Raw genomic sequence first — 22,348 nt, forward strand, 5'->3', positions numbered from 1 at the left:
AGCTTTCGGCACTCAAGCTGCAGTTTTGGTGCGAGGACGGGAAGGTGCGGGTGGCAGACGTGCTAATCAGGACCGGCACTACTAGACGGTCACAGACAGTCCACAAGTTGGCGGTGCTCCCTATGGATTTGAAAGACGGGGTCGGAATGTTGGAGCAACCTACTTAGTTTTAAGCCTTTCTCTTGCGCTCTCCATAGCGTCCTTTACTGCGTTCTTTATGGCGCTCTCCTTTGCAGCAAGCGAGCCACTCGTTTGTTACCTCGCACTTAAAACATCGTACGTACAAATTTCCAAGCCATTAAAGCCAAGTTGAAATCAAAGAATCCAGCGTGTCCTTACTTAGTAGAAATTAATTTTGTTTGCTTATCGCTAAAAAGCTAGCGATTTCTCAAAGAGGATTTGGAAAAATCGATCTCCAAAGGGTGGAAAACGAGCTGCAAAGTTTGTTTGAAAAATCCACATTTCGATTGGTTAATCGACTTAAAACTTGATTTCTTAAATAAATAAAAGAATACAAATAAAACTGCATACTCGAATTCTGAAATTTGTCTTGGAGACTGAATTATGGGCTTGGTTTTGTGCGCAGTCGTGTCATATTCTATACATTGTTTGAATTTGGAGTCTGGTGTCGTGTTGGATACCATCACTCCTCCTCCATACTGCATCTACTCGTTTGGACTTGGAGCTGCTGTCTAGTTTCCATCCTCCTGCCCTACTTGTGATATTGTTGTTTGGCCTGCCTAATGGGCGATACTCCTCGTCGGTCGGAATCCAGGGACGTTTCAGTGGACTCTTTTGAGAGTGTCAAAAGAATTAAGTCAATTAACCCTCGCAACTGCAAATATCAGTTCTCTCTTTGTTATTTTATACTTCGAACATTGTAACTTGAACTCTAATGCATCGGTACGAAAATATCAATAAACAGTTTGTAATCAACTCTTGAAGAAGAACCACTGCCTCTCCCGTATCATTTGGTTATGTGTCAATTGCAATTTGATTTATTTTCTAACTAATTTGCACACCGTCCAGGCCTGAAGTTTAATGTTGGCAAGGAAAACGCTCCTTGACACAACATTTTGGCGCCCAACGTGGGGCATGTGTGTGAAGTTTTCTGCGAAGAAATTAAAATTTTGTAATTTGCATATAAAGATTTTGTTGCCTTCAGCGTCGCATTGACTTGACGCATTTTTCGCTTTTTCGTAGCTTCGATCTCGCTGTAGTAGCTGTACACACGCATACAGCTAAATACCGGCATATACATACATACATCACCCATCGTTGTTGGAGGTACGCCGCTACTTCGATCCTATTCACCTTGCTGTGGACTTCGCCCCCCGTCATTTGGATCGTGTTTGCTGACTGTACTTCGAGTTGGTGGAAGTACGGTACGACTTCACATTAGTTCTCGAACACTGCATTGCTCGCTGTTGGAAGTGCACCGTTACTTCATTCTTGCTCTGCGCTGCTGCCTTCGCTCAGTTACGATTGCATCCTAAAGCCTTAGGAAGGCTTAAAGAACGGTGTAGCTGCAGAATCCAGCAAAATTAGTTATTCGCCTTGCACTCCCAAGTAGCTCCCCACGTTCCACATTTGCCATGTACAACGTGCCCAAATAAATACACTTTATTGGGTTTTGTAAAACGTTATAATAAACTCCACTGCATTTAATCCAATTGCGTTATCGAGTCGAGACTGGGCTCGACCATTACAGAAGCGAGTCGATACTAGACTGATGATAAAGAACTAGTGCAGGCATGACATAGCCTACAGCGAAGGAGATGCATAAACAATTAAGATAACTGGCGTTGCCATACAAAATTCAGTTATACATTTCGTTAATTCAATTTAAATTCAAATTCAACTTATAAATATATGGCAGTAAAAAATATCTCCTCAAACAAACGGTTTGATAATCCCACTCTCATATTTCTAGAAGGTATCGCCGCATTGTTTGCGCTACCGCCAGTTGAAAGAGCAAACAGTCAACAGCTTCGTAGCCTGGTGGATAAGTCATCCCCAATATTTACTTCGTTGGAGTCCATTGGTAATTCAACTAATATTGTCTGTGCCATGCTCATATATATCGTCATGGATAAATGTGATCAGCAAACTCGAAGCAAACGGAATGAATCGCTGGACTACAAGACACTGCCATGCTGGTCTACATGCACACAGATTTTAGACCGACATTGTCAGTTTTTACAGTCATCAGGAACCTCACTTCAACGCAAGTTTGACAATAACAAATCCACAAGTCGTGTTCATAGCTCAACATTTGCTATTACTAATGCATCTTGTGTACTCTGTTCCAGCCCTGCCCACAAAATTAATAACTGTGCCCGGTTTAAAGCCATGAACAGCAACCAACGTTTTCACAAGGTCAAAAGACTTGGACTTTGCATCAACTGCCTCGGAAGTGGACATAAAATGGCACAATGTCCATCGACTTATCGTTGCCGCATCGAGGGCATCATTCATCGCTACATCATGAACAGCCATCGCAACTCTCGCACACATCGCTCACGCAAGCATCAGCTGCACAAACCAACGTGTTTCACCAACCTCAAGCTGCATCACATTCTCACATGGAAATTGCTCCTGGTGATCAGATTCTCTTGGCAACTGCTATCACGAATATCGAATTATCAGTTGACGCTGCAGTTCGGAATTACGTCGCACATTGCGTACCAACCCGACACCGAGATCGACATCTCAAGTTGGAATTTGCCTACTAATGCACCGTTGGCTGACGATACTTTCCATCGGGCGCGTTGTCGTCAGCCTGTCATTTAAGTAAAATCCAAATTGCCTTGGAAGCTCTGTCGAAACATCTCGAAATAGATTTTATGCCATTGAAAGACGCCTGTCGCGTCTGCCCGATATTCGCTAGACGAATATGAAAGCCTCGGTCATATGTCGCGCGTGCACAACCCAAATCTAACGGAACCGCATTATTACATTCCACATCATATTGTACTCAGGCCGAGCAGCTCATCAACGAAGCTCAGAGTCCTCTTTGATGCATCATGTCGCACGATATCTCAAAAATCGCTTAATGACTTGCTTCTGATCGGCCCTACCATTCAAAATGAGCTCGGTTCGCAATCACGGCTGATATTACAAAAATGTGCAGGCAAGTACTCGTTAACATAAATGATATAAAGTTTCAGTATATCTTTTGACGAGCTTCTCCAGATGAGGATTTACAAACTCTCCAACTCAACACAATTACGTATGGGACGGCGTCAGTTCCATATCTCGAATTCTTAGTTTGCAGTATCTGTCGGATGAATGTAAAAACGAGTTGCCTGTTGGATCAGCTGCTGTCAAGTCGTGTTTTTACGTGGACGATCTGCTATGTGGAGCAGACGATATCGAAACTACTAAAGAGATAACCATCTCCGAAAACTTAGTGAGTAGTACACTTGGTATAACTTGGCATCAGCAAAATTATGCGTTCAGTTTTGCATTCACGCCCAAGGAAGTGTATACCACTGCTACAAAACGGACAATTTTAGCTACCGCATCATCGCTTTTTGACCCGATCGGTCTATTGTGCCCACTCGTCGCCAAGCCCTTGCAGCATTCAATAACATGGCTTTTGCGATGCATCAATCACAGCATATGGTTGCTGCTTGTACATGTGTACAGAAGACGCAAATGGACATATTAACGTGCACTTGCTGACTTCGAAATCCAGAGTAGCACCAGTGAAAAAACAATCGCTTCCCAAACTGGAACTATGTGGTGCTCACTTGAAAGCTGAATTGTACAGCAAGACAAATAGCATATTCAAACATCGAAACAATACATCATACTTCTGGTGTGACTCACAACTCGTTTTGTATTGGGTGCAACAACATTCAATTACTTTGTGTACGTTTGTAGGAAACAGAGTATCACTCACTCACTCACTCCTTTTTCTTATCCGTCAAGTACCTTTGAGCTGATCAAGGTTGGTGGGCGACTGGAATATTCGGAGCTACCAGACAGACAAAAGCATCCAGTGCTGTTGCCCAGTAGTTCGCCTTTCGTTCGGTACTATGTTCGTTATCTGCATCTTCAGAATTTTCATGCTGGCCCTAAGGCATTAGTCGCTCTAATTCGCTTGGAGTACTGGATTGTCAACGCTAGAGACTTGGCTCGGCGCATCGTTCGTTCCTACATCCATTGCGTTCGCTACAGGCCCAAATTATTACAACAAATTATGGGATCACTGCCACCGACACGTCTCACGCCTAGTTTCCCATTTGAACGCCGTGGGATCGAGGAGGGCGACGCAAATTTCCAACAGATATTTTTGCGACAACGCTACTAATTTTGTCGGAGCTTCTAACCAGTTACATGAATTAAAGAAATTCATGTTTAAGAAGGAGACTCAAATTGAAATTCAACAATTTTGTTCATCAGACTTTATTAATTTTCACTTTAGTCCACCCAGGGCACCCCATTTTGGCGGCCTTTGGGAAGCTGCGGTGAAGAGCGCCAAGGGTCTTCTAAATGGCACATTGGCGAATACGAGGTTCACATTTGAAGAGCTAAGTACCATCGTTGTGGAAATCGAAGCCATCCTCAACTCGCGCCCTCTGTCGCCGCTGGCATCAGATCCAAACGATTACAGCGCACTGACTGCCGGACATTTCTTGGTTGGTAACTCACTCCGCTCGTTGCCTGTAAGATCATTGGAACCATGCAATTTGTCTAATTTGGATCGATACGACATGATGACCGTCATTAAGCAACGATTTTGGAAACGCTGGAATGCTGACTATATAAACGAGGTACGAGCTCGTACTAAGTGGACGTCAACGTCGCCAAACTTAACTGAAGGGACGTTGCTAATTATACACGAAGACAATCTGCCCCCGCTTCGATGGAAATTGGGTCGCGTCGAGTCAACCGTGCTCGGAAGAGATGGACGAATTCGGGTGGTGCACCTCCACACTGCCACTGGAACATGCTGCAGACCCATACACAAACTGGCGATTCTACGTCGTCGTGAGTATGCTAAGACTCAAAATATGTGCCTTAATTGCTTGAATGTGGGTCATATAGTTTCCACCTGCAAAGCTTTTAAATATCGGGTATGATCAAAAGGACACCATTCGTTGTTGCACGGATACTCTGTATCTGTGCAAAACTCACCCGTTCTACAAGCAGTCGCTTGTTCTCTCGACACTTTAGTTCAACGCTTTTGGGAACTCGATCGGAGCCCAAATGAGTCAAAGCCTGTGCGCAGGTCAGCTGAATAAAGGGCCTGTGAAGCTCACTTCACAAAATCATTACAGCGCCTGTCTACAGATCGTTTCCAAGTCGATCTTCCGTGGAAATCCGATTCCACTGTACTAGGCTTTTATTTTCAAACTGCTGAAAGACGATTTTTGCAACTTAAGCGAAAACTCGCAAAAGACAAAACTCTCCATGACATGTACCATGTCTTCATGAGAGAGTATCGCGATCTTGGGCATATATCAGCTCTTGAATTTCCTCCTCCAGGACAGCAGCACTATATTCCTCATCAGTGTGTCCTGAGGCCTGAAAGCACCACAACCAAATTGCGTGTTGTTGTTGACGCTTCTAGTAAGATGTCAATGGCTCTATCATTAAATGATACTTTATTGATTGGGCCGACTATTCAGATGGAGCTTTATTCAACGCTCATAAATTTTCGGTTGAATAAATACGCAATTACTGCCAACATCTCCAATATGTACAGGCAAATAAACATGTCTGAAAAAGACAGAAATTTCTAACTCATTCTCTGGAGAGAAAGCGCCTCACATGACCTGCAGTCCTTCAAGTTCAACACTGTCACATACGGGACTGCATCAGCGTGGCCAATATATATGGTCGATCTCACTCTGTCACTTCAAATGTCATTAAAAATTGTTTTTATGTTGACGACATGCTGGCAGGAGTAGATTCTTTAGATGAGCTTAAAGAAATCTGTAACCAAGTACGAGAGGTACTAGATTCAGGAGCGTTCCCTTTGGCAAAGTGGGCATCAAATTGTCAAGCCTTTTTCGGTGATTGCAATCATCACCGCGCTGGGCCCCTCAAGATGTTAGTATTTCGGTACCATCTAGATGTGGATAGCTTTATTTCGTTAAAGCCAACAAAACGAAACATCTTGTCGGTAGGGTCTCGTTCGTTTGACCCGCTTGGGCTGTTGTGCCCCATCGTCACAAGGGCAAAAATTCTGTTGCAATATTGGGGCGGTTAAAAGTAGATTGGGGTGAAACTATTCCAACGAGTATGCATACTTCGTGGAATATGTTCACTGAGACTCTGCACAAAATTGACATTCCGCGATACGTTTTCCTAACCATTTATGAGACAGTGCAAATTCATGGTTACGCACACGCTTCAAGTCAGGCATATGGCTGTTGCATCTACATAAGGACTTGCAGCAATGATAACTTAGGTGTTTCCTTGCTTACAGCCAAATCCAGAGTGGCACCACTCAACGTGAAGACGATTCCTCGACTCGAGGACCATGTTCGCGCCACGCTGAGTAAGTTTGATATAGAAAGTGTAAACTTCTGGTAAGATTCTCATATAGTGTTGTATTGGGTGAAGAGAGACTCATCCACATTGTCCACATTCGTGACAAATAGAGATCCAAGAGGCTTCTGAGAATACTGTTTGGCGTCATGTGCCTACGAACTGCAGTCCTGCTGATCTAGTTTCTCGTTGAACTTTTTTTTTTAAGCTCTCTTTATTTATCGGATCTTCTCCCTAGGAGACTTACGATAAGTAGTAAAATCTTAATCTAATACAGTTATTTAATTTATTACAATTAAATATTTTTTTTATGGCCCTGTTATTGCTGGGTGGGGAGGTCTCTTCGCCGGAGTCGTGTATGGCTAGCCTGACAAGTTAAATTCTGTGTCTGTTCGGATGGTTCCGAAGCTTAAGCTGGTACTTTGCTTTCACCTTGGCGATTTCATCTTTAACAGATCCCACATTTAAATCTCCGGGGATATTATCACTTCTTATGTACCTGGGTGCCCCAGTGATGGTTCTCAGTATCCTCAATTGAGCTCTCTCGATTTACTCTAAATTACTAATGGAAGCGTTTCCCCATAATTCAGAGCCATATGTCCAAATTGGTTTGAGAACAACATTGTACAAGAGTACTTTGTACTCCAGTTTTAGTCGTGAACGAACGTTTATCAGCCAATTAGATTGTTGATCTCTCTTCTTTTTGATGTGCTCACGCCAAGTAAGCCGTCTATCCAAATGGACACCAAGGTATGATACTTCGGTTTCTTGTGGAATATTGATGTTGTTTAGTGAAAATGGAGGGCAGGTTTGATTGTTTAGGGTAAAAGTGACATGTTTGCACTTTTGCTCGTTTACATGTATGCGCCAGTCTGATAACCATTCTTGTATGGCCACGAGGTGAGATGATAAAATGTAAAATGATGTAGCTCTTTTTGGGCACTTGGAGCGACTTAGGATGGCAGTATCATCAGCAATGTCGAAATTGTTGTACGACTGTTTGTCGGTATATCTGCTGTGTATATAATATACAGTGTTGGTCCAAGCACGCTCCCTTTGGGTACGCCAATTGGAGAGGAAATCTTTACATCTAACTGCGAAACTTCTTTGCTGTAGGTATGACTCCAGTATTTCATCATGCTGTTGAAAATAATGGTGAGAAAATATACTGCACAGCTCGGCAATTCGATGATCATTTTGGGGGAAATTAACTCGTGGCCCGTGATGAAATGGGGCTATTTTCCTCAACAATGGAGAAAATCGGTCATCAAAATAATCCATTAAGCTGGAAAGGACAAGTCTCAGCCATCATCATATAGACCTATCAGTCTCCTGCCGTGTCTATCAAAGATATTCGAAAAACTGATCCTTTTTTTGCTTTGAAACTTGGTCCTTAATGACACTTGTAACTTCTCCAACTTAAAATACGATAGGCGTGGTAGCTTCAAGATAATTGGTTGGTGGGAGCACAAAGCTATTCGAAGACTTTTTCTAAATGGGCGGCAAATACATTTACCTTCTCTTCGTTGCTGCGAGCCCACTTTCCTCTTTGTGTACGTAATGGTGATTCACTTTCGATTGGTGGACATACGCCTGATTTAGCTTTCCACAATGGGAATCGTTTGCTGTTTGGGGAGAGTTGCTCCATATAATCCATTTGAGCACAGTGGTTTTCATCTTCTAGGGCCATGCGTAGTAGATGGTTGGCTATTTTTACCGCTCCTTCGATTCAGGTGATCTGTGGGCTTGCCACTCCCGCCGAAGTTTTCTCTTATTGCGAAGCAGCTCTTCAACGTGCATGGGGACGCGGCTGCATTTGTGAAGTTTATTAGCTGTAGTTATTGGAGTCGAATGTTTTGCCGCCAGTGACATTACAACACTAATGCTTCAACTGAGGTATCTATGTCATTATTACAATAAATGCTAGGGCAGTCATCAATATGGGAACTTATGTACTTCCTGTATTTAAGCCAATCTGTTTTTCTAGAAGTTAGAAAATGTGTGAATAACTGTGGATGGTCACAAAGGTACAGAAGGATCGGCGAGTGATCCGATGATAGGTCTGATAAGTGCTCCACACGAATCTAAGCCTGTGGCACTCTTCTTGTAACAGCAAAATCTATCAAGTCGGGTTGCTTCTTTGGATCTGTGGACCAATATGTAGGCCGGCCTGGAGAAATAAAATCAATCTTGTTTCTTGCTGCTATTATGGCGTTATATAGTTGTCTTCCGTTTCGGGGTGATGAGTCGGGATCCCCAATGGATGTGTTTGGCATTGTAGTCACCAGCTGCTATAAACCGGTCACCTAACAGATCGGAGAATTTTATAAATTCTGCTTCAGAAATAGAGAAGCGCGGTGGGCAGTATACTGCGGATATGCTTAAGTAGCCGCTTTGAGTTTCGATTTGAATTGTTGTGGCCTGTAAATAAGTTGTAGCAAATGATGGCAGCGGATAGTGTCTGATGCGATGCTTTATAAGAATGCCAGTACCTCCATGAGCCTTACCATCGGTAAGGCCATTGAAGCCATTGAGATGAAAATAATTTTTGTTCGTTAGGTGAGTCTCTGATATGAGCATGGCGTCAATGTCATGATGATCGAGGAACTGCAAGAGCTCGCATTTGTGCTGTGAAATTTGCATTCCAGAAACATATTTTTAGAGAGACCATTTAATTAGATTTCTGTTTGATAAGTAATTCCAGGAGGAGATTTTGATTGCGCATAATTTCCTGCATCGTTTGTTGTATTGCTACCATTGTATTGGTGAGAGTTGCCAGAATTGATTCAATTCCACTAGGCAATTGGGATGGATTCGCCTTGGGCTGCTGAGCAGTCATTTCTGGCCTCTGTTGCGGTACCTGATGGTGCATTGTTCCTGCAGTGGTTTGTTGAAGTTTCGGTTTAGAAACTGAGGCATACGACTTGTAAGTGTTACTTAACGCCTGAGCAAAAGATACTCCTGGAATCGTAGTTGGTGGTATATACGGCAAGTTTTGTCGGATGACGGGGTTTCGAGCTGCGGTTTTTTGTTGGCTTATGCGACTTTTTAACTCTTTGTACACAGGGCAACCTCTATAGTTGGCAGAATGGTTTCCCCACAATTGCTACATTTCTTCGCAGATGGGTCCTCCTTATTTACGGAGCAGGGCTCAGAGGGGTGTACATCCCCGCAGGCAACGCAGACTGCACGTAGGGTACAATACAGGGTACAATACAGTTTGTGCATTGGACAGGTCCATTTCGCTTATGCGGTTCCTCAACTGTAATTCTACGGTGCAGTAGATATTGCAGCTTATAAATTTGGTGAACTTCGTTTTTACCTTTAGGCATGGAGTCAGGTGTCAATTCTACCTTGGTTCGTCGTTGACTTGTATTTTAATTTCATTGATGTTACCTCTTCTTATCGACGTAACATTACTGAGTTTTTTAACCAAATCTGTACAATTTGCTTGACGCACATAAATAGGTGGCGGCTTTAGTTGCTTGGCCTTTGGTTTTTCAACGCTATTTTCTTCGGCTTCGCTGAGAATCGCGAATCTATTGTTTTTCAGCGCTTCATTTGGCACAGTGTTTTCCGATGTTTTTGCTATTTTAGGTGCGTTGGTTTTTTTTAGTTGATTGTGTTCTTTTAATTTGGACACAGCGATCGTGACCGGTCTGTATTAGCGTTCTGCTTGCGCTCTTTGTACTTTTTGGTTTAGAGAGGGGGAGCTGGTCGCACTGAGTTGACAATACCGGGCGCTGAGAGACTGCCGTTGTTGTTGTTGTAGTTGTCGTTGTTACAGTCGAAGACACAGTTGTAAGCGAAGGCAATGTACTCATCGTTGTTGTTATCAGAAGCTCGTTGGTAAGGCTGCAGGGGTCTGGGGACGGGAACGGAAGGTCGTGGAACTGACATAGATGAAATTGTGGCATTACTGTGGTTTAATGGCCCTAATTTCTAAAATTCGGCGAAAGTGATTGGCCCAATCTTCATCATGTTGACTTATCGTCAGATAAAAGAAGATCATCTGAAGATAAAAAGAATGCGACTGTACTTACAGCCATTCGAACAGATGTAAAGTCAAATTCCATACTAGACCTTATGTTGAGACGTTCATCCTTTCATAAACTAGATTGAATATTGTCCGCGCTTCAAAATCTTAAGCAAAGTTTTGCACCCGGTCCAGGTGGAATACCTAGCTGCGTCCTGAAATTCTGTGCTGATGCCCTTAGCAAACCACTTTATAGACTATTCTCCTTATCACTTGACAGATGCCGATTCCCCGATATCTGGAAAAGTTCTAAGCTAAAGTCGGGTGTCCCGACTTTGAAATACTCTGTACATATTGTTGGCGCAGATGCTGCTTTAGATTAAGATAGTTTAAGAGAATTATTTGAATTTTAGTTTTAGGGCGAAAAGAGAGCGCGAGAGCGGCCGTTTGCGAACGTCGCCTCGCGCCCTTTTTTCGCCGCCTTAGGCTTAGTTTAGCATGTAAGCCTAAGTTGAAGTCAGTTGTAAAACCAAACTAAATAGAAGCACAATCGCACAATCGTTTCGTCATTTTCGATATTAAAGATAAAATTAAAAGCAAGCGTCCCATCTTTCTTTGTTTAAATAATTTATATAAACTCATATAAATTTTCATTGGCGCCCGAGCAGGGACTTGCTTGTTTTTTTTTTAATTAAAAACTTTAATTTGTGCGGAACCGCGTCGGTCGTGTTGTTGTTGCTGCACTGGGGATTGTGTGTGTTGCTGTCACGTCAACTGGATTATTGGAGGATGAGTCAAGTCGACCAAAGGGAAGTTCCTGAGCCAAAGTCGACTTCACAGGTACTGTGCTAAAGTTTGAAAGTGGAATTTAACCAGCGAATTGCTTATTTCGGCCTTCAACTTTCAACCTTTGGCACATACGTGACCATAATATAATACGGTAGATAGTTGAGCATAATTAACACAAATATAAATCGCATGTCGTACTAATATTAAATAAAAGTGAACCGCTATAGGCAATTATTTAAAGTGCCAATTTATTGTCGTTTGATTTTATTATACATACATACATACATAAATATACATAGCCACTTTTACATACGGCATCCCCCCCACGTCAATCTCAGCCAACCGTCGGCAGTTTTCGTTTGTTGCTTGCTCTCGTTGTTCTCATCAAATTCGCCGTTGTCGTTAGTACATATGTAAATATATACCGACATACTCACATACATAACATAGCTAATACATTGCTGTCGTGTTCGCGCTTAAGCTGCTGCATTTTTTGTTTGCCTGCGCTTCGCATAATACATGCATAAGAATTAGCTGTTCTGCTAACGCACACAAGGCATTTGTATTAGAATTATTCTTTTCGTTTGTCGCCACTTTCGCTGCTGCTTCCAAAGTATTGCCTTCGACGGTCAGTCAACTGCAGTTCTTCTCGTTTTCGTTCGCACTGCTAGACGACCATCTGTTGCGCTCCCCTACACTTGCTGAGAACAGCATATTATTTTCGATTTCTCGTTTGTCACTCGACAATTTTCGTTCGATCAAGTTTAAAACTTTAAATCAATATGAGTAAGGACTTGATCGAAGAACTTAAAAGGAAGCGCGAGGGCTGTATGAGGAGTATATGTCGTATGCAACGGCAATTAAAAGAAGGCTCGATTTCGTTAGAGCCAATCGAGTTAGAATGCAGGTTAGAGCTTCTAACAACTCATATAGAAACTGCAAATATATTGCAAAGCAAAATTGAAGCAAAAGATACAGAAGATGACTACCGTGAAGAGTTGGAAGAAACTTGCATTATGACCAAATCCTTATTAAAAGGCCAGCTGGAAAAACTAAGAAGAAAAAGCATCGACAATTCAAGTTCGGCAAACGGTATTGCACCGCCTACTTCAAAAAAGCCAAGGTGTCGATTGCCAGCGGTCGCTCTTCCAACTTTTAGCGGTAAGCATTCTGAATTTAAAAATTCATGAGTCTTTTTGAAACTTTTGTTCACAATGATGACACACTGCATGATGTTGAAAAATTCAATCACTTAATATCATGTTTGGCTGGTGACGCTTTAGGCACAGTTCGCGCCTTCCAAGTGACGGAAGACAATTATAGCAAAGCCCTTGAAAGTCTAAAGCGGGTGTACGATAATGACTGCCTAATATTTTTCGATAACATATCGACACTTTTCAATCTGCAAAAGATTTCCCAGCCATCTGCGTCAGCTTTGAGAAGCCTGATCGACACAGTGTCGGCCACCTATGACTCACTTCTGTCAATTGGTGACGACAAGAAAATCGCTAATGCCATTTTAATTTATTTAGTTATGGGCAAAGTCGATCCTACCACAAAAAAGAAGTGGGAAGAGCAGCGCGACTACACAACGCTCCCACTATGGCGAGATTGTGAGACTGCTCTTAACAGACGCTACCAGCATATTGTTGCTGAAGAAGCTAGTAAAGCTCAAGCGAAGGGCAGCCAGTCGAACAATAACACTCAGACTCAAAAAGTAAAAAATGCTAGCAGGATAAATCATTCGTTCGTTGCTGCCAAAAACGAACAGAATAACCTTTGTCAATTTTGCAATTCAGCTGACCATTCGATTGGCAATTGCCAGGCATATATTGCCTTGTCAGTGCAGCAAAGGTTTGACTTCGCTAAAGGTGCGCCTTTGTGCATAAACTGTCTTCGACGAGGCCACACAGTAGCGAAGTGTAAGGCAAAGAAATGTAGCGTGTGCCAACGTTCTCATCACACACTGCTACATATTTATACTGCTAGCACAAATCTTGCGTTACCACCACCCTCTCAGCCACCATATCTTCAAGATAGCTCTTCCACTTCGCATGCCATGCATGCGACTGCTTCGGATAGAGTGGTTCTTGCAACAGCAGTCGTGAGCGTTAAAACGAAAAGTGGCGATTTCGTTTTAGCAAGAGCATTGTTAGATTCTGGGTCACAAGTCAACTTTGTGATTGAGGATCTAGCTCAAAAGCTACAGCTCAGACGAGAGGATACGTGTATGGTCTTGCGCGGCATTGGAGACACCAATGCGCGTGCCAAGAAAAGAATTCATACAGTGGTGAAGTCGCGTGTCAATTGTAGCGAGTTTCCGCAGATTTTTGGATCTTGGGATCGATTTCTGGTTATCATTCCGATCAAGCGGTGAACACCAGCGGGTGGAGGGTCCCCAAAAATATTCAATTGGCCGATCCTCAATTCCATAAACCGCAAAAAATTGATATGCTAATTGGAGCAGAGTCATTCTTCGACTTATTGTCGGTAGGCCAAATAAAGCAAGGCCCTGAGTCTCCCACATTACAAAAAACGCTTCTCGGCTGGATAGTGTCAGGCAGATGCTCTACTCAACCTACAACGAGTATAGAAGGAGCAGTGAATTTAAGTTGCCAAGAAGAACAATTACTTTCGATAGACTCAACGATACAAAAGTTTTGGTCCATTGAGGACTTGCCTAATAATTCGAAAGTTCTCTCACCTGAGCAACAGCTTTGTGAACAACACTTTGTTGATAATACAAAAATCTTGTCGTCTGGTCGATTTCAGGTACGGTTACCTTTTAAATCTGACCCAAAAAATCTTGGCTCGTCGTATGAAATTGCGAAACGTCGTTTTTTGTCGCTTGAAAGGAGGTTGTCAAAAGACCCTCAAATGAAAAGCATGTATCTGGAATTTATGGACGAGTATGTTTCGCTCGGTCACATGTCCTCAACGGACAACAAAATTCCAGATACTCCACACTATTTTATTCCGCATCAGTGTGTCCTGCGGCCTCAAAGCACGTCGACCAAGTTACGTGTCGTTTTCGATGCCTCTTGCCGCACGTCCACTCAGATTGCGTTGAATGATACCTTAATGGTCGGTCCAACAATTCAGGAGGAGCTTTATTCTACGCTGCTTCGTTTTCGTTTGCGAAAGTTCGCCTTAGCGGCAGACATTAAAAAAATGTACCGTCAGGTGATGGTGCACGAAGCAGATAGAAACTATCAGCTCATAGTGTGGCGAAGAGATCCGTCTGAGTCTTTGAAAATCTTCAGGTTAAACACTGTAACATATGGCACGTCGCCAGCTCCGTTCTTGGCGATGCGGTGTTTAACAAGGCTGAGTGAAATGGTCCGTTCCTCACATCCAACAGCTGCTGAAGTTATTCGGAGCGACTTTTATGTCGACGATATGTTAACTGGTGCTGAAAGCGTTGAACAGCTAAAAAAGCTTAGAGCAGAAGTGTCGCATGTTCTTCAAAGTGCAGGCTTCGAATTGGCAAAGTGGTTTTCGAACTGCTCGGAACTGTCCGCATTTGATAGCACAGTTATTCCAGTAGCCACAGTCGACTCAGACCCAACCAAAACGCTCGGCGTTATGTGGTTGCCGAAGGAAGATGTATTTCAGTACCAGTTGGAAAATTCCTTCCTAGATCTCCGCTCGACAAAACGGAACATATTATCGGTGACTGCCAGGCTTTTCGATCCTCTGGGCCTTCTTTGCCCGCTGATCACCAAAGCAAAAATGTTGCTGCAAGATTTGTGGCTACAAAAACTAGATTGGGACGAATCCATCCCTGAGAATCTTCATACAGTTTGGGACTCATTTAAGCAGAATTTGTTGAACCTCAGCGGTATTCAAGTCCCTAGATTCGTCCATACAGATACGCAGTCACCCATTCAAATACATGCGTTCGCCGATGCCTCAATGCGAGCTTATGGCGCCTGTATTTATGTTCGTGTTTCGACTGCGAATGGTTGGAAAGTGTCACTTTTGACCACAAAATCCAAAGTAGCTCCACTCAAGACGAAAACTTTGCCTCGTCTTGAGCTGTGTGCAGCTCACCTTCTCGCAGATCTTATTCGTCAAGTCCGCCCGTTGCTTAATTCTCCAATAGACAAGATAGTTATGTGGACTGACTCGGAAATAACGCTCCACTGGATCAAGTCGCATCCGTCGGCATGGTCAGTTTTCGTTTCAAACAGGGTTTCTCAAATCCAAGAGTGGTCCGAGAATGCAACGTGGCGACATGTCCCAACGAAATCCAACCCAGCAGACATCGTGTCCAGAGGATGTAATGTAGATGAGTTGCGTAGCTCCATTTGGTTTACAGGGCCAACCTTCCTCATGGAATCGGAAGAAAATTGGCCTGTGAATGCTCACTTCGAGCCGCCCAAAAATTCAGCTGCCCTAGAAATTCGTAAGTGTGCTGTAGTTTTACTCGCAGATCGGCAAGCCAATTATATTCTCGAAGTTATCGAAAGCTACTCGTCACATTCAAAATTGCTGAGGGTGTTCGTTTGGGTTTTTCGATTTATATAAAGGTGCAGAAAGGTCTCGAAGCCCTTTGATCCTATAGCCAAGCCAAGCGAACTCAATTTGGTATTCAACAAAATGGTTCAAGTCATCCAGGACAATGAGTTCGGTGACGAAATTGACAAGGTTCGAAAAAAGAGAACACTAAACGCTAACTTACAGCGTCTGAGTCCATTTCTACATGAGTTTAGAGAAGACGGTTTCTTGTTTTCCTTGCTGAGAGTGGGGGGAAGATTATTAAATGCTCCTATCCCGTATGAAGCCAAGTTTCCGTTGTTGCTTTCTAAAAAGTCGCAATTCATAAGATCGTACGTATCTTATTTGCATGTGTCAAATTGCCATGCTCGCCCTAGATCGCTGGTGAGCCTGCTTCGTGAGCGAGTTTGGCTGGTTAACGCTCAGGAAGTGTGTCGCCGAACAGTACGTTCGTGCATCCTCTGCTTCAAATGGAAGCCCCGGTTGGCCTCCCAAGTAATGGGAAATTTTCCGGCAGACAGGCTCCAGCCGTTCCACCCGTTCGAAGTATGTGGTGTTGATTTTTGTGGCCCTATAAGCCCAACGCTCCGCATCCGTGGCAAGCCACCGTATAAGTCGTACGTGGCTCTTTTCGTTTGTTTTGCCTCGAAAGCGGTTCACTTAGAGCTTGTGTCAGATCTAACCACTGATGCTTTTCTCTTGGCTTTTGAAAGGTTCGTCGGCAGGAGAGGCGTCCCTCGCAAAGTTTACTGCGACAACGCGACGAACTTCGTGGGAGCCGACAGGAAGCTGCAGGAGTTCCGAGCGAGATGGGAGAAGGAGGCGGAAGGCGTACGCGAATTCGCATCAAGAAAAGGATGCGAGTTTGAGTACATACCACCCAGAGCGCCTCACTATGGGAGGCAGGTGTCAAGTCTGCAAAGCACCTGTTCCTACGGACGGTGGGCAATGCGCTCCTGACCGCAGAAGAGCTCGGAACACTGCTGGCGAGCGTCGAGGCCGTGCTGAACTCTCGGCCACTGGGACCACTCAGCGCGGACCCCAGCGACGGCGAGGCGCTAACCCCGGGCCACTTTCTAATCGGACAGCCTCTTCTGGCGACTCCAGCTCCACCGCTCCCGGACATCGACAGCCAAACCTGCTTAAGGCGATGGCGCAATGCCTCGTGTCTCAAGCACAGGTTTTGGCAGCGATGGTCCCGGGAGTACATTTCGAGCCTCCAGGTGCGAGCGAAGTGGTTCCAGGAGGAACCCAACGTCGTCGTGGGACAACTCGTCGTGGTGGCCGAACTTGGCAGGGTCACCACAACTCACGCCGGGACAGACGGGAAGGTGCGGGTGGCCGACGTCGCCACGAGTAGTGGCAATCTACGGAGGGCTATTCATCGGCTGGCGCCATTGCCCGTTGAAGGACGATGTCCCTCCAAGGGGGCCGGTGTTGGCGCAGATGCTGCTTTAGATTAAGATAGTTTAAGAGAATTATTTGAATTTTAGTTTAGGGCGAAAAGAGAGCGCGAGAGCGGCCGTTTGCGGACGTCGCCTCGCGCCCTTTTTTCGCCGCCTTAGGCTTAGTTTAGCATGTAAGCCTAAGTTGAAGTCAGATGTAAAACCGAACTAAATAGAAGCACAATTGCACAATCGTTTCGTCATTTTCGATATTAAAAATAAAATTAAAAGCAAGTGTCTAATCATAAGCTTTTTTATGATTCCAAATATGCGAAATTATGTTGGCGAAATAATTGCAAAATAAGCGAAAACGAAATTGTTCAATTTAAAAGAGGTGCGCAGATGTTTATTTTGCATAGGTAGCGATCGCCGAGATTTACAAAGTTTATGCTGGTAGACGGAAAGCTAAGCTTCTCCGTACCAGATGCGATAACGAAAAACGAACTTAACTTGCAGAGATAGCGACAATAACTAGTACATATGTGGCGGCTGCGCAGCAGCCTATGCAAATTTATGGCAAGCAACAAAAGGAAACGTTAAGTGCTCGGCTTGCTATGCAAAGCAAGTGACAAGAAAACGAGCACTTTGTATTGAGTTATTTACGTTACTTATTAACTATGATGTGCTGCTGGTTTTGGCTGTTTTTGGCCGGATGACCAAACATACTCCCCCTGTTGAAGAACCAGGGTCTTCAACAACATCTTGTTTCGGCAGCGGGCATAATTTGCGAACGGCTCGCCGAATGGTTCCAGTGGAAGTCCTCAATTCTGCAACTCTCGACACGCCATCTGCGCCGCTGATGAGGCTGACCACCCTTGCTAATGGCCATTTGAGGGGCGGCAAATTCTCGTCCTCGACCAGAACGACATCATCAATGGAGAGTCCAGGCTGCGACACTCGCCATTTTGAGCGCTGTTGAAGAAGCGTCAAGTATTCTTCACGCCAGCGAGCCCAAAATATCTGCTGGTAGCACGTCACGCGCTGCCATCGATCCAGCCGATTGAAATTGAGCTTCGTCAGATCAGGCTCAACGTACGTTGACAGCGGAGCAGCACCAAGAAAATGAGCTGGAGTCAAGACATCGAGATCTGCTGGATGTTCTGAAAGGGATAACAATGGGCGAGAATTAATAATTGCCCCGATATGGCATACAAGCGTGCGCAGTTCATCAAATTCGAGCAGCGATAGTCCAACGGATCTGTAGAAATGATGCTTGGCAGTCTTTACAGCCGCTTCCCATAGACCACCAAAGTGAGGCGAGCGCGGCGGAATGAAACGCCAATCAATACAGTCAGCAAGGCAAAATTCTTGCACAGCCTGCAGGTGCTCGCTGGATTCAAAAAGACGCTTTAGCTCAGCCATCTCGTTCCGTGCGCCAACGAAATTTGTAGCGTTGTCAGACCAGATCCTCGTAGATCGACAGCGCGTCAAAACAAAGCGTTTAAGTGCATTTAAGAATGCTCCGGTGGTTAAATCCTTCACCAACTCCAAATGCAGGAGGGCTCGGATTTTGGTGGAACAATGTAAAGCTTCTGACTGCCATTAACGTGGAAATGGCCAGAGTGATCTTTGTCTCTGCCATCATCAAGTTGACACACGACCTCCTCGCGGTGCTCTCTGGGTAGCTTTCCGGCTCCATCCGGAGTTGGTAAGTGAGCAAATGTGTGCAGCGCTTTTGTGCGTAGGGCTTGGGACCCACCACATGAAAATTTTTACTCCCAGTGAAGGACATAACAACAGCCTCGGATAAGGAACACCCAAAAGTTGACGACCCTAGCAAACGTTTAAAGGACCACGATTTAAGGATATGCACCTGGAATGTCCGGACCCTTAACAGAGGAGGTGCTACTATCCAATTGGCGGATGCTCTCAATAAAGTAAGAGCTGACATCACCGCCATCCAGGAAATGCGATGGACAGGTCAGGGTTGCTCCCAAAGAGCAGCCTTTGACATCTACTACAGCTGCCATGCAGAAAGACGCGAATTTGGATGCGGTTTTGCGGTCAGCAAGAGATTGCGTAACTGTGTCTCTAGGTTCACACCTGTGAACGAACGGCTGGCAACCATCCGTGTCAAGGCGAGATTTTTCAACATAAGCCTGATTTGCGTCCACGCTCCGACGGAGGACAAAGACGAGATTACCAAGGACGAGTTCTATGCGAGACTGGAGACAGTCTATGACCGCTGCCCCTCTCATGACATTAAAATTGTTCTTGGCGATTTTAATGCCAAGGTTGGAAGAGAGCGCGTCTTTGCCCCGACAGTCGGACAATTCAGCCTCCACGAGACAACATCCAACAATGGACTGAGGCTAATTGACTTCGCCGCAGCACGAAACATGGTGGTGAGTAGCACCAGATTTGAACACCTTGATATCCACAAAGCTACCTGGCAGTCACCCGATCGAATGACAAAAAATCAAATAGACCATGTTGTGATAGATGGAAGGCATGCATCCAGTGTGCTGGACGTGCGTACGTTCCGTGGTGTGAATATTGATTCGGACCACCAACTTGTTGCAGCCAAGGTCCGCATGCGATTATGCATGGCGAAAAATGTACGCCCCAACACGCAGCGAAAACTAGACGTCGGAAAGCTGCTAGCACAACAGACTGCCGAAGCTTACTCCGCTCAACTCTCTGAGCTGCTTTCTCAACCGTTCTCGGAAACCGATACTGGTAGCGGACTTTGGGCACATATTTCCCGCTCACTGCACACAGCCGCAGAAGATGTCATTGGTTTCCAACAGCCGCTACCGAGAAACCAATGGTACGACGAGGAGTGCCGCGAAGCCACTGCAGCGAAGAATGCCGCGTACAAAAGAACCCTGCAGACGGCGACAACGCGCGCTGTGCATGATGTATATCGGGAGAAGAAGAGGGAGGAGAGGCGGCTTTTTAGACGCAAGAAGAGAGAGCAAGAAAAGCGAGAGCGAGAGGAGATGGAGCTTTGTAGAGACAGGAACGACGCTAGGAAATTTTTCCAGAAGGTGAAGCGTCTAACACAAGGTTTTAAGCCCGCAGCGTCAGCCTGTAAGAACTCGGAAGGAAATCTGGTGGTGGACGGGCAAGCGGCACTGAGACTGTGGAGGGAACATTTCTCCAATCTTCTATCAGGCGAAGATGTTAACAATTCCGCCAGCGGAGATGACCCCACAGAACCGATCGCCGACGATGGTATTGAAGTACCGTCACCTAGCCATGACGAAGTCGAAACAGCCATCCAGCGGCTCAAAAACAACAAATCTGCGGGAGCAGATGGGCTGCCTGCGGAGCTGTTTAAGGCAGGCGGCGATGAGTTGGTAGGGTACATGCACCAGCTCATTTGCAAAATATGGCTAACTGAAAGCATGCCTGATGATTGGAATCTCGGTGTCCTATGTCCCGTCTTAAAAAAAGGTGATCCCACGGTCTGCACCAACTATCGTGGAATCAGCCTTCTTTCCGTCGCATATAAGGTCATATCAAGCGTAGTGTGTGATAAGCTAAAGCCATTTGCGATAGCACAGATTGGGCCTTATCAGTGCGGCTTTATGCCTGGTAAATCCACCACTGACCAGATATTCACGCTACGCCAAATCCTGGAGAAAACTCATGAGTTTCAAATCGATACCCACCATCTTTTCGTCGATTATAAAGCAGCATTCGATAGCCCGAGGAGGGAACGTGTATATGCCGCACTGTCTGAGTTCGGTATCCCTGCAAAGCTAGTGCGACTTTGCAGAATGACGTTGAGCAACACTCGTAGCTCCGTCAAGGTAGGAAAGGACCTCTCCGAACCCTTTGATACCGTTCGAGGTTTCAGGCAAGGCGATGCCCTCTCGTGCTATCTCTTCAACTTCCTGCTGGAGAGTGTGGTGCGCAAAGCTGGTGTACACCGAGGCGGAACGATCTTTTTTAAAAGCGTTCAGCTTCTTGCGTACGCTGATGATATAGACATTATCAGCCGTACCAGGAGAGGCGTCACCGGAGCATTTGCGGCTATTGAGAAGGAAGCTGCAAAAGTGGGTTTGGTGATAAATGAGAGCAAAACTAAGTATATGTTTTCCTCTAGCAGGGACACGCGGCAACCAGACTCCCAGATCGCGGTGGAAAACTATACTTTCGAAATGGTGAAAGATTTTATGTATCTTGGCACCACCGTCACAGCAACCAACGATGTCAGCCTAGAAATCAAATGGAGATTAACTCTAGCCAATCGATGCTACTTCAGCCTCAGTAGGCAATTGAGTAGCAGAGACCTTTCCCGAAAAACCAAGCTAACGCTCTACAAGACGCTCATCCTCCCCGTGCTGCTTTATGGTGCAGAAGCATGGGTGATATCGCAGACTGATGCAGCAGCTCTTGCAGTGTTTGAGAGAAAGATGCTTCGGAAGATCTTCGGTCCCATACGCGTTGGCGACGACTACCGCATACGATGGAACAGCGAACTGTACGAGCTCTACGCTGACATTGACATAGTCAAGCGAATAAACATCCAGCGGCTAAGCTGGCTAGGTCGTGTCGTGCGTATGGAAGAAGACGCTCCAGCGAAAAAAGTTCTCGATGCGGACGTTGGGGGGAGACGACGACGGGGGAGGCCTTGCCTACGTTGGAAGGACCAGGTAGAGAACGCACTTACTACCTGCGGAGTGACCAACTGGAAGCGACGCGCGCGAAGCAGAGGCGCGTGGAGAGCTGTGTTACGTCAGGTCATAGCCCGATAACGGGTTTGAAGACCAGTCAAGAAGAAGAACTCCAAATGCACAGCTTTGGTGGCGAAGCAAATGAAAATGCAAATATAACATTTTATTGGTGCCTTATTGCGGACCTCGCTTTTGTAGAAAAACGAAAATCCACACCAGTGACCATAAAGGTATGTGAAGCATCAACTCGATCCTTTGGCAGGTCAGCCATAACATGCTCCACAAGACGAGGCTTGGCTCGAAAACAAATGGTGCATTTGCTGACTACGCTGCACACAGTTTTCCGTCAATACTGCAACCGAATTGAGGCCAGCAATGCACGAGGTCCAGAATGCAGATTACGGACATGGTAGTGCATAATGACTGAACGCGTGACTGGATGACGCCTTGGAAGTATAATTGGATGCTGGGCTTCAAAGCAGTGTACCATGACGGATGCAGTCCACCGA

The 22,348-nt window shown here is 45.1% G+C and overlaps 1 protein-coding gene across 1 annotated transcript; it reads left to right on the plus strand.

The window, feature by feature from the left end:
- The first annotated feature begins 20,799 nt into the window (after window positions 1-20,799).
- On the plus strand, window positions 20,800-21,467 carry LOC115633607. Its single transcript, XM_030531042.1, has 2 exons — window positions 20,800-21,218; window positions 21,272-21,467. Exons 1-2 carry the CDS (start codon window positions 20,940-20,942, stop codon window positions 21,434-21,436), a joined length of 444 nt encoding a protein of 147 aa, XP_030386902.1. The 5' UTR covers window positions 20,800-20,939; the 3' UTR covers window positions 21,437-21,467.
- The last annotated feature ends 881 nt before the right edge of the window (window positions 21,468-22,348 follow it).

This window comes from Scaptodrosophila lebanonensis, unplaced genomic scaffold, assembly GCF_003285725.1.
Source record: "Scaptodrosophila lebanonensis strain 11010-0011.00,11010-0021.00 unplaced genomic scaffold, SlebRS2 tig00001487-arrow-arrow-pilon, whole genome shotgun sequence".
Classification (NCBI taxonomy): domain Eukaryota; kingdom Metazoa; phylum Arthropoda; class Insecta; order Diptera; family Drosophilidae; genus Scaptodrosophila; species Scaptodrosophila lebanonensis.

Bases quoted from the DNA above. Each gene is read 5' to 3' on its own strand.
- LOC115633607 (XM_030531042.1), top strand. From the start codon at position 20,940: ATGACGTTGAGCAACACTCGTAGCTCCGTCAAGGTAGGAAAGGACCTC. The intron at 21,219-21,271 runs GTGGGTTTGGTG...TTCCTCTAGCAG, and splicing joins TTGAGAAGGAAGCTGCAAAA to GGACACGCGGCAACCAGACT.